The sequence below is a fragment of the Hylobates moloch genome, unplaced genomic scaffold (genome assembly GCF_009828535.3).
Source record: "Hylobates moloch isolate HMO894 unplaced genomic scaffold, HMol_V3 SCAFFOLD_1, whole genome shotgun sequence".
Classification (NCBI taxonomy): Eukaryota; Metazoa; Chordata; class Mammalia; order Primates; family Hylobatidae; genus Hylobates; species Hylobates moloch.
Genome location: NW_026652276.1, coordinates 209944209 through 209956858, shown reverse-complemented (window position 1 = coordinate 209956858; position 12650 = coordinate 209944209). Strand labels below are relative to the sequence as shown.

General features: G+C 44.3%; 1 protein-coding gene and 1 pseudogene across 1 annotated transcript; both read left to right on the top strand.

Annotated features, from left to right (window-relative positions):
* The first annotated feature begins 991 nt into the window (after positions 1–991).
* LOC116809753 (U4 spliceosomal RNA) lies at positions 992–1071 on the top strand (annotated as a pseudogene).
* A 638-nt stretch (positions 1072–1709) lies between these two features.
* Positions 1710–12424, top strand: LOC131383959 (uncharacterized). Its single transcript, XM_058441932.1, has 6 exons — positions 1710–1827; positions 3567–3712; positions 7168–7240; positions 8687–8963; positions 10329–10448; positions 12334–12424. Exons 1-6 carry the CDS (start codon positions 1710–1712, stop codon positions 12422–12424), a joined length of 825 nt encoding a protein of 274 aa, XP_058297915.1.
* The last annotated feature ends 226 nt before the right edge of the window (positions 12425–12650 follow it).

Sequence of the window (12650 nt, the reverse complement as noted above, 5' to 3'; positions counted from 1 at the left end):
GCATGGTGGCTGATGCCTGTAATCCCAGCACTTTGTGAGGCCAAGGTGGGTGGATCACTTGAGGCCAGGAGTTCGAGACCAGCCAGCCCAACATGGCAAAACCCCGTCTCTACTAAAAATGCAAAAATTATCCGGGCGTGGTGGTGGTGCACGTCTGTAATCCCAGCTACTCTGGAGGCTGAGGCACAAGAATTGCTTGAACTGGGAGGCGGAGGTTGCAGTGAGCCGAGGTTGTGCCACTGCACTCCAGCCTGGGTGACAAAGCAAGACTGTCTCAAAACAAAAACAAAAAATGATATTGAATTTGAGGCCATGGCAAGACATTACAGTTGGAATGCCACACTGACAATTGAAAGATAGATGGTTCTGAACTCAAAAACTGTGTATTTAGGAAGCACCACATAGCACAGTGATAATGAAAATAGATACCCCGTATAAAGAGCCTATCAGTGCTTTACCCAGTGCCGGACAGTGTGTATAAATACGAACGGCCGTTGGCATGACGCTGATGGAAGATGGTCACTCATAAGCAATTATTTACCCATGTTTGGCCAGTGGCCTGGGCTGGACTGGATGAAGGCCAGGGTCAGAAAGCGAAGTGTGACTGGGAGGATGGAGGTGGCCTGTAAGTGATGCCAGCAGGTGGCTGAGGAGGATGCCACCACTTGAGGTTCCAAGGCACCACCCTGGGATCTTGAAACAGGTGAGTCTCAGTATTATTGTGACAAATGGGTGATAAAAATGGCAATGGCTTCCCAAGTTCCATGGCCAGCTGTCATGGGGTCTCATGTGGGACAAACCCCTTTCCGCCCCTCATCCCCACTACAGTGTGTCTGGCATTGACATTCACCAAAACCAGAAGCCTGAATGTGTTTGTGTCTGGGTTCATTGGACTGGCCCTGGTTGATGAATTGGCTCAAGGTTCAAAACTTTTGTGGTTTGGCCCATGGATAGATTCCTGCAGAAAAAAAAAAAAAAAAAAAGTGGCCAGAGCTTTGCACAGTGGCAGTATTGTAGCCAATGAGGTTTATCCAAGGCATAATTATTGCTAATTGAAATCCAAAAAAAGCTGGGGGGAGAAAAAGGCCAGCATGAAGAAAAAGAGGAAGGTACAGATGGATTGGAATTGGCAGGTTATTGGAGGAGGGGCACACAGCAAGTCCCACCCCATAGCATAAAGGACACTTAACTGTATGGGCATACACACAGCTATAGTTGTCCCCATGGGCCTCAGTGCTGTGGACAGGCCCAGCCAGTCTCAGGGCTTGGCCAGACTGGTGAGCAGGTGTAGACAGGTAGCCAGCCTACATTTGTGCCATACCACAGGGCTGCCATTTCTGTAAGGTCACCTCCTAGGGCATCTGAGCTGGTTGATAGCATCATTACGCTCAAGCTGCCCTGGAAGTTTGCATACAGGTCAAATCCAGAGCCAGGGAGCCGAATGCCATGAAAGAGAGGCTCACTCTCCCCTTCCTTAGCTGAAATGGCAGGTGATTGATGCCTGCTAGGGTCTTTTGTATTCCAAATGGTCCCACGAGAAATCCAGCAGAATGGATTCTGTTTACGGTCTCTCTGACTGCATGAGGGGCACAAACCATTTCAGAGTTTCTCAATAGGTCAGGAAAACAGAAATTCTTCTATGATTTTTCCTTGCCCCCAAAGTATGAGGCCGGGAGGGTCAAAAAATGATGCCAACGAAGCAGGCTAGCATGAGCCAGCAGAGGTTTTGGTGCAGTGTTGGGGAGGAGGAAGAAGACTGTGGACTTGGCCAGCACTGCGGGAGGATGGGCATGGCGCTGCAGGCTCAGAACTTTGGCTCCTCTGACTGTAAAAGCTGGAATTCACCTCTAGAAGGAGAAAGTTTCTTTACAACACCAAGTTAGCCAAGCGGAGCGAATGCGGAGACCCTGCAAGCTCTTCCTTCTCACCTGACTGGGAATCTCAGAGCTTATGAGTTAGTTACTGAATAACTGGTAGCAGCAGTTGATGTGACCCAAAGGCCTTTCATAGAATCAGCAGTTTAAAGAACTGCAGCTGGACAGTGAGTCCAAGGTCAAAAGTCGGGAAAAAACAGATCCTGGGCTTCACTGCAGAGCTGCAGGGCAGGGAGAAACCAGTGCAATACATGTAATGCAGGAACAAGTATATGCAGCAGAAGGGAAGAAAGGAATGTGTGCAGGATTGAAATCTGCCCTCAGCTTGAGCACAATGGCTCACACCTATAATCTCAGCACTTTGAGAGGCCAAGGTGGGCAGATCACTTGAGGTCGGGAGTTCAAGACCAGCCTGACCAACATGGAGAAACCCCGTCTCTACTCAAAATACAAAATTAGCTGGGTTTGGTGGTGCCTGCCTGTAATGCCAGCTAACTCAGGAAGCTGAGGCAGGAGAATCACTTGAACCCGGGAGGTGGAAGTTGCAGTGAGCCGAGATTGTGCCATTGCACTCCAGCCTGGGTAACAGGAGTGAAACTCCATTGCACACACACACACAAAAGAAATCTGCCCTCAGATTGTCTTGATGCAGTGGGTACTGAGCCATCAACTACCCAACTGAGCTGGACGTGATGAGTTTTGTGCCTTTAGAGTGTCTATAAACATAGACCCTTGGAGTAGATCATGAGTTGTCATCCCCTAATTCCTCTTGTCTTCTACTTCTAACATGCCAAGAGGCATGTTACTAATTATATGGCTCCTTTGCAAAACCTCCCAAGGGGCCTGCCTTCCTCTCCCTATTCCCGTGGGCGGAGTTCACTTAGCACTTAAGCACATCTATTTTTTCACTTAGCTTGCTCTACTGAGAGTATTTCCATAGCTCTTTCTCTTCACTAGATTGTGATTTATTGAGGGTAGAGCCATTTCGTATTCAGTTGTATTTAGGCTAGCAGGGCTCGACTCAGTATTGGGTGCATAGGAAGTACTCAACAAACACCTAGCAAATGAAGGACTTGTTGAACCCCAGTTTCAAGGCATACTTACATTAGTCTGGCCCTCCTCTCCTTCTGCAGTCTCACCTCCCATTCACTGTTAGCTCCAGCCACTTCTTTCTACCTGAAGTTCCCAGCCAAGAACACAGCCCTTTGTGTCTACATCTTTGTGCTTTCTCTACTGCTCTCCCAGCATTCTGAAATTCTCTTCTTCCCTCTCTTTGCTTTTGGACATGCAATTTCACCTTTACCTCTCCACCCACTGGACTGGGAGCTCCTTGAAGGCAGGACTGTGGGCTTATTTTTATTTCCCACAGACCGGGTCTAGTGCCTAGCACTCAGCAGAGGCTCAGTTGGTGTTTGCTCAGGGAAGGAATGAATTACTCTGGCTTTGACTGAAACTATGTTCTGGCCTCCATCAGGCAGCTCCTCATTATGTCTTAGTTAATTGCCATTTGTTTAGGAGGATTTGCTCAGGAAGGAGGAGATGAGTAACTAACCAGTGGGAAAAGTCAATGTTAAATGGGGCTTTGAGCAGGAGTAGTTTGAAAATTGTTGGCTTAATCATGAGTGGCTAGCTACTTCCATTTCACCAGGTCCACACAGTTAATAGGGTGAAGCCATCTTGGATTTGTTATAGGGGACGTCCTGGCTCCCCCTTATTCCACAAGAGCCAAATGGGTTCAGGAAAGAGGTCAGTGTGGAGAGACATCTCCACCCCACTCTCTGTTCCTGCCCCAGCCCTGGGACAATGCCAGATCTACACAAAATTATGAAGTGGATAAGGTTTGGCTTTGTCCGTGTCCTACTAATACTTGTATGTCTCTTTTCCCTCGTTGTCTCCTTCTAACTCTTTCACAGTTTATAGACTAAATGTTTCTGCTCTGTTTTCATCCCTCCAGGATGGAGGGAAGGGAATATAATATGATTAATCAGTAACCAGGGGTGAAAAACTCTAACCCTCGCAGAGGCCGAGAGAAACAAGCCAAGGTGGCTGGGTAGGGACAAAGTGACCATGTCCTAGTGAAAGGGGCAGCTGCTTCCCTGCTCAGGTGGTTGGTTGTTCACAAGGACCACGGGCCCAGGGCTGCGTGATCTTGTGTTTTGCAAAATCGCCCTTGCTATGAGGCTTGACATTGCCAGGAAAAACTGTTAAAGGCTAGGAAAAGGGCAAAAGAGATTATTGGGTGTCCTTTCAGTGGATTGTAGGGTGTAGTCTCACACATTCTCTAAGGATGGTGTTACTCTATAGGAGTTTGTGCCATTGACAGATTTTTTTTTTTTTTTTTGAGACAGAATCTTGCTCTGTTGCCCAGGCTGGTGTGCAGTGGCATCATCTCTACTCACTGCAGCATCCGATTCCCGAGCTTAAGCGATTCTCCTGCCTGAGCCTCCTGAGTAGCTGGGATTACAGGCACCCACCACCACACCCTGCTAATTTTTGTATTTTTAGTAGAGACAAACTCCTGACCTCAAGTGATCCATGAGCCTCGGCCTCCCAAATTGCTGAGATTACAGGCGTGAGCCACTGTGCCTAGCCCCATGGATCTTGAGATGGGGAGATTGTTCTGGATTATACAGATAGGCCCAATGTAATTACAAGGGTCCTTATAAGTGAAAGAGGGAGGCAGAGAGTCAGAGTCAAAGGTGTGACCATGGAAGCAGAGAACCTGAGGTGATGCAGAGTGAAAAGGACACAACCAAAACCATTACTGGCTTTGGAAATGGAGGAATAGGCCATGAACAAGGAATGTGGGTAGCCTCTAGAAGGCAGAAAAAGCAGCCAGGCACAGTGGCTCACAGCTGTAATCCCAGCACTTTGGGAGGCCAAGGCAGGCAGATCATCTGAGGTCAGGAGTTCCAGACCAGCCTGGCCAACATGGTGAAACCCTGTCTCTATTAAAATACAAAAATTTGCAGGGAGTGGTGGCTCACGCCTGTAATCCTAGCAATTTGGGAGGCTAAGGTGGGCAGATCACTTGAGGTCAGGAATTCGAAAACAGCCTGGCCGACATGGTGAAACCCTGTCTCTACTAAAAATACAAAAAAAATTAGCTGGGTTTGGTGGCGGGCACCTGTAATCCCAGCCGCTTGGGATGCTGAAGCAGGAGAATTGCTTGAACTCCAGAGGTGGAGGCTGCAGTGAGCTGAGATTGCGCCACTGTACTCCAGCCTGGGCAACAGAGTGAGACTCCATCTCAAAAAAAAAAAAAAAAAAAAATTAGCCAAGACTGGTGGCACATGCCTGTAATCCCAGCTACTCAGGAGGCTGAGGCAGGAGAATCGCTTGAACAGGGAGTTGCCTGAGATTGCGCCACTGCACTCCAGCCTGGGTGACAGAGAGAGACTCCCTCTCAAAAACACAAGGTAGAAAAAGTGAAGAAATGGGTTTCCCCTAGAGCTTCTGGAAGGAACACAGCCCCACCAACACCTTGATTTCAGCCAAGTAAATCCATTTAGGGCTTCTGTCCTCCAACTGTCAGATACTCCAACTGAATTGTAAGATAAATTTCTGTTGCTTTAAGCTATGGAGTTTATGGGTAATCTGCTACAGCAGCAATAGGAGGCCAGATTGTTTTATTGCCTTTAGGGTAGAAGTTACGTTGTAGAAATTGGCAGCAATACAAATGCTTCTTGTCCATAGTAATGCAAATGATTTCTGTTCATAGAACTTTAAAAATACTCTGTCCAGCCAGGCGCAGTGGTTCATGCCTATAATCCTAGCACTTTGGGAGGCCGAGGCAGGCAGATCGCTTGAGCTCAGGAGTTTGAGATCAGCCTGAGCAACATGGTGAAACCCCATGTCTACAAAAAATACAAAAAAATTAGCCTGGCATGGTGGTGCATGTTTGTAATCCCAGCTACTCAAGAGACTGAGGCAGGAGGATTGCTTGAACTCGGGAGGTCGAGGCTGCAGTGAGCCGAGATCATGCCACTGCACTCCAGCCTGGGTGACAGAGTGAGAGCTTGTCTCAAAAAACAAACAAACAAACAAAAAAACCTTGTCCGGTGGAGAATATAAACCTCTGTAGGTAAAATTCTCATTTGAATTTGTTTTAGCATCTTATTGATTCCTTTATTAATTGAGTTGAATAAAATATTTGATACATGTTAATTTGATATTTGCATAAGTTCATGTTATGAACTTTTTTTTAAAAAACTATACTTTAACAATGATATGTTCATATTCTGCACCCCTGTGCCTTTGAATTTAAGCTGTAGTCATACTTTTGAATCCACTGTGACATCACTGACTAATTTGATTTCTATTTTTCAAGCAGTTAATTATCATACATTTCAAGAAGGCATGTGCTAGCAAGGCCTGCAGTTGGGATCCCAATGGGAAGGTGTTATATTTACCAAGATTTTGGTTACAATGAGCTACTGCATTTGGACTTGAGAAAGTGTCAAACAGTATATTTTTTCAACAGCTAAAGCCTTAAGGAGTATTTTCTACTGAGCCAATAGATATGCATTTTAACACTTTTTTCCTGAGAGTGATAGTTCATACTAATATCTACCATGTTACTGCTGAACATATTTATCAACAGGGAGTGGGAAGATCGAAAGCACTATGTGCATGAGTAACTAACTAGTCAACCTGGCAAATCTCTGCCAACATGGGGCAGGGCTGGGTGGTGCATGAACGAGCAGCTAAGCGATGGAGTGGGAAGGACAGAGACTTGCTCCAAGCAGCTTGCAGCAGGTGCAGTGAGACATAGTAAATGCTGCTGCTGCTACAAAATGCAGAGGCCAGCTTCATAGTTGGGACACCGAGGCTCAGAGATGTGAAGTGGCTTACTCGGGGTCTCATTGAGAGTGAATGGCTGAGTGCCAAACCCAGGTCTTTCTCAGCCAAACCTCGGCTTTTTGGTTACATTGCATATTTCAGGCTGGAAATATGCTGGACAGTGCATGTAGTGTAGTGTTGTCAATAGGAGAAGTACCACCTCAAGGAGCTGTGGGTCGTCACAATGATTGCGTGACCCTACCGCCATTTAGGGGGCATGGGGCCAGGGTTGCTATGTTGTTCTGCAATGAATGTGACAATCCTGTAAAATAAAGACTTGTCCAGCTTTTGAATGTATCCTCAGATATTCATGTAGGTGAAAAACTGTCCATAACTATCTGAGCCTAAAACTCAGATAAGGATTTAAAAAACATGTCAAAAATTAACACAGTTAATTTCCCTGGAATACAACTACCATATAAAAGATTATTGTACTTTGTTTTGCTCACAGTTTTACCTAGAGCTGTTCGCCAATGTGGAAAATTATGTCAGGGACAGCAGAGACAGTCTGTTTGTAGAGGAAAGTATCTGGCATTCCATTACATGTTCTAACACAGCTATGCCCAGAATTTATTATTTTCCTTATAATTATTTAGTTATTAATTATTCTATTTGTAATCATTGTAATTATTATTTTAGTTTGAGACAGAGTCTCGTTCTGTTGCCCAGGCTGGAGTGCAATGGTGTGATCATGGCTCACTGCAGCCTCAACCTCCCAGGCCCAAGCAATCCCGAATGATCCTCCCGCTTCAGCCTCCCGAGTAACTGGGACCACAGGCATGTGCCACCACACCTGGCTATTATTTTTGTTTTAAATTTTTGTAGAGACAGGGTCTTCCTATGTTGTTCAGGCTGTTCTTGAACTCCTGGGCTCAAGCGATCTTCCCACCTTGGCCTCCCAAAGTTCTGGGATTACAGGCATGAGCTACTGTGCCGGGCCAGTAATTATTTATTATAAATTACTATCCTTTTATCTCTCCTTTATATCATAGAGGCAATATATTGATTATCTTTTTTTTTTTTTTTTTTAGAGATAGGGTCTCACTATGTTGCCCAGGCTGGAGGGCAGTGGCTATTCACAGGTATGAGCATGGCATATTACAGCCTCAAACTCCAGGGACTCGAGCAGATCCTCTTGCCTCAGCCTCCTGAGTAACTGGGACTACAGGTGGGCACCACCATGCTTGGCTTGATTATCTTTTGAAATTATAAATTTAACTTCATTGTAGTAAAGGGGTTGATATAAAATATTTATTATCAAGGTGGAGGAATTCAATGGAGTTGAGAACTATTATGGTGAAATGAGTATTTGGTCAGGAAGTTGCAAAACATTGAGAATCTTGGTTCTGCCACTTATTTTGAGCATGTCACAACCCCTCCAAGATGGCTTCCTTCTAGATAAAACATAACCTCAGCCTTCTACTTTCCAGAGTACTTGCTGTATTAGCCAAATGAGATCGTGCAAATACCGTACAGGTGTAAGGATTATCTCTCTATGTCGCTCATGAATAGAACTTGCTTGTTTGGGATTAAACTGGATTCTTAATAATGCTCTTATCACATTCATGGTGGATAAATTTGGACTTTAAATTGTTTGCCTAAAAGCCTTAAATAGGCACTTGACAAAAGAAGATATCCAAACCAAATGGCTGATAAGTTCCTGAAAAGGTACTTTAGTCATTAGGGAAATGTAAATTAAAAGAACAAGGCAATAAATACCATTACTCACATACCAGGATAACTAAATGAAAAATAACATACCAATTGTTGTAAAGAACATGAAACTCTCATATTTTGCCCATGGGAATGTAAATTAGTACAACACTTTGGAAAGCTGGCAGTATCACTGAAAGCAATCCTACGACCCAGCAATTTCACTCCTAGTTATGAAGCCAATAGAAATGTGTGCATGTATTTCCCAAAAACTAAATACAAGAATAGGCTGTGATCGGCAGACCTGTGATCCGTAGGTACTTGGAGATCTGTAGGGAGAACACCAGGACACCCTAGAAGCTGGAAAGTGAGTCTGTTGACTTTCAGGGATGTGGCTGTATTCTCTCCAGAGGAGTGGGGATGCCTGGACCCTGCACAGCAGAATTTGTATAGGGATGTGATGTTAGAGAACTACAGAAACCTGGCCTCCCTGAGTTTTGCTATATCTAAGCCAGACATGATCATCTGCCTGGAGCAAAGGAAAGAGCCCTGGAATGTGAAGAGACAGGAGACAGGAGCCAAACACCCAGTTATGTCTTCTCGTTTCACTCAAGACCTTTTGCCAGAGCAGGGCATAAAAGATTTATTCCAGGCCGGGCACAGTGGCTCACACCTGTAATCCCAGCACTTTGGGAGGCTGATGCGGGCGGATCACGAGGTCAGGAGTTTGAGACCAGCCAGTTCAAGACCATCCTGGCCAACATGGTGAAAATCTGTACTGAAAATACAAAAATTAGCTGGGCATGGTGGTGCGCACCTGTAATCCTGCTACTCAGGAGGCTGAGGCAGGAGAATTGCTTCAACCCGGGAGACAGAGGTTGCAGTGAGTGGAGACTGCACCACTACACTCCAGACTGGGCAACAGAGCAAGACTCCATCTTGGAAAAAAAAAAAAAAAGATTCATTCCAAAAAGTGATACTGAGAAGATATGGAAGCTGTAGCCTTGAGAATTTACATTTAAGGAAAGACAGGAAAAGTTTGGGTGGTCATCATTCATACACACTTTTTCATGGAAGATTAAGAACTCTGAAATGTGAGAGGCATGAAGAATAATCTAGGTGGACAGGCCATTTGTGGTTTACTTTTAAGTTTTGTAAGTGATGCACGAGAGACAGGGTTTTACAATGTTGCCTAGGCCGGTCTTGAACTCCCAGTCTCAAGTGATCCTCCTGCCTTGGCCTCCCATAGTGTTGGGCTTTCAAGCGTGAGCCACTGCGCCTGGCCTATTTCTCACTTTCATATGTGATCTCTTCCTTTATTTTCATGGGTGCAGTTCACAGTCTACATTTTTTATTCTTAGTTACCTAACTATAGCCAAGTCCTTGGTCATTCTCTCTAGAAAATTCTCAGAGACTGTGGAAGCTTTTGTTTTTGTTTTGTTTTCTTTGTTTTGTAGCAATGGGGTCTCACTATGTTGCCCAGGCTGGTCTCAAACTCCTGGACTTGAGCCATCCTCCGGCCTCAGCCTCCCAAAGTGCTGGAATTACAGGTGTGAGCCACTGTGCCCGGCCTGTGGAAGCTTGTGGTTTGAAACATTTCTTCAGTGATTTTGGATGCAAACTTTATTCTGTGTTCAGAGTGGCCAGAAATGGAACTGTTACCACTTCCTGCCTCTGCAGTGTCTTCCATGCCACCACCATCAGCACTAGAAACTCCAGGTGCATGAGGTTAAAGTCAAAGTCCTAAAGTACTTCAGTGGCTTCTGTGTTGTATGCCATGTGTTAAACATGCTGGTAATCATCAGAGTTTGTATGCTTAGGACTAACTAGTGGAACAACAAAAACACCACAAGAACTATATATTTTTGATAATTTCAGCTAAGGTTATGACAAAGACACAGACTCAGTATTTGGAATATGACTATCCTTTCTTTCTTTCTTTCTTTTTTTTTTTCTGAGACTCTCTCTGTTGCCCAGGCTGGAGTGCAACGGCACGATCTTGGCTTACTGCGAACTCCGCCTGCAGGCTTCAAGCGATTCTCCTGCCTCAGCCTCCCGAGTAGCTGGGATAACAAGCACATGCCACCATGCCCGGCTAATTTTTGTCCTTTTAGTAGAGACAGGGTTTCACCATGTTGGCCAGGCTGGTCTCGAATCCCTGACCTCAGGTGATCCACCCACCTCGGCCTCTCAAAGTGCTAGGATTACAGGCATGAGCCAACCGTGCCCAGTCTACTGCTATCCTTTCATAATGTGTTCTAAAATTTTATTTACTTTTTTTGGCCAGGCATAGTGGCTCACACTTCTAATCCCAACACTTTGGGAGGCCAAGGCGAGGGGAATGCTTGAGCCCAGGAATTCAAGACCCAGCTGGTACAACATAGTGAGACCCTGTCTCTACACACACCCTCCAAACAGCCAGGCATGATGGTGCACGCCTCTAGCTCCGCCTAGCTGGGAGGCTGAGGTGGGAGGATCGCTTGAGCACAGGAGGTAGAGACTGCAGTGAGCCATAATTTCACCACTGCACTCCAACCTGGGTGACAGAGTGAGGCCCTGTCTCAAGGAAAAAAAAAAAAAAAAAAAATCTATATATATATATATAGATATATATATAGATATATATAGGTAGATAGATATAGATATTGATGTATAATTTACTTTAAAAATTGTCAGATAAAATTTTATGCATTTATCATTTACAACATGTTTTGAAGTATATATACATTGTTGAATGCTTAATTCTAGCCAATTAAGTGCTTTACCTCACAGAGTTCTCATTTTTGTAGTGAGAGCACTTAACATCGAGTGTCTTAGCATTCTTCAAAGATAGAATATATCATCATTAACTACAGTCATCATGCTGTGTGACAGATCTCTTGAGCTTATTCCTCCTATCTAACTGTAATTAGGTGTGCTTTGACAGACATCTCCCCAAACCTTCTCCTTGTAAAACCCCAGCCTCTGGTAACCACCATTCTGCTCTCTGATTCAATGAGGTCAACTTGTTTAGATTCCACATATGAGTGAGATTATGAGGTATTTGTTTTTCTGTGTCTGGCTTATTTCAATTAACATAATGTGCTCCAGGTTCATCCACATGATTGAAAATGACAAGATTTTCTTTTCTTATGGCTGAATAATACTCCATTGTGTATATAAACCACATTTTCTTTACCCATTCATTTGATTATGGACACTTTTAAGTTGATTTTATACCTTGGCTATCGTCAATAGTGCTGCAATAAACATAGAAGTTCAATAAATAAATAGGATTCATAATGCCTGTTGTTTCCTTATATCCATATATATAAATCATGTTTCTAGGTATATAAATGTCCCATTAATCCCTTTGATCACTCTAGAAAATGCTGTTTTTTCATCAATACAAGAATGTTCAAAGAAGCACTCTTATAATAGCCCTAAACTATAAATATCCAAAATGTCTACCATGAATAAAATGGATACATTGTGGTATATTTCTACAATGGCATACTAGCCCAATAGGAAAGAATGGTGTGCAACAACATAGATTAATTCACAGTGCTCAGCAAAAGGCATATATGTGAGTACATATTGTGTGATTCCTTCTATATGAAATTCAAAAGCAGATAAAATTAATCTATGATGTTAAAAATCATAATAGGAGTTACAGTGGGGGTGATTTGTGACTGGGAGGAACATGAAGGGGGGCATTAGGGAATGCTGGGTAATGTTCTCTTTTTTTGATCTGGAGGCTTAGTTACACAGTTGTACTCCATGAAAATTATTTGAATGGTACATTTATGATTTGTGCATTTTTCTATTTTTGTTATAATTTGATTAAATTTTTTGAGATGGAGTCTCGCTCTGTCACCCAGTCTGGAGTGCAGTGGCGCAATCTCTACCTGGTACAACCTCCGCCTTCCAGGTTTAAGCGGTTCTCCTGCCTCAGCCTCTTGAGTAGCTGGGACTACAGGTGCACGCCACCATGCCCGGCTAATTTTTGTGTTTTTGGTAGAGATGGGGCTTCACCATGTTGGCCTGGCTGGTCTGGGACTCCTGACCTGGAGTGATCCACTCGCCTCAGCCTTCCAAAGTGCTGGGATTACAGGCATGAACCACCACAGCCAGCCTATAATTTGATTATTATTTTTTTAAGTTAATTAACTAGCTGGGTGTGGTGGTACATCCCTATAATCCCAGCTATTCAGGAGGCTGAGGCAAGAGAATCACTTGAACCCTGGAGGCAGCGTTTGCAGTGAGCCAAGATCAGCACCACTGCACTCCTGCCTGGGTGAC

Excerpts from the sequence above, each read along its gene's own strand:
- LOC131383959 (XM_058441932.1), top strand. The coding sequence starts at position 1,710 with ATGAGCCAGCAGAGGTTTTGGTGCAGTGTTGGGGAGGAGGAAGAAGAC. Across the intron at positions 3,713-7,167 it reads AAAATTATGAAGTGGATAAG|TTTTACCTAGAGCTGTTCGC; the intron begins GTTTGGCTTTGT and ends TTTTGCTCACAG. Across the intron at positions 8,964-10,328 it reads GGAGCCAAACACCCAGTTAT|ACTCTCTCTGTTGCCCAGGC; the intron begins GTCTTCTCGTTT and ends TTTTTTTCTGAG.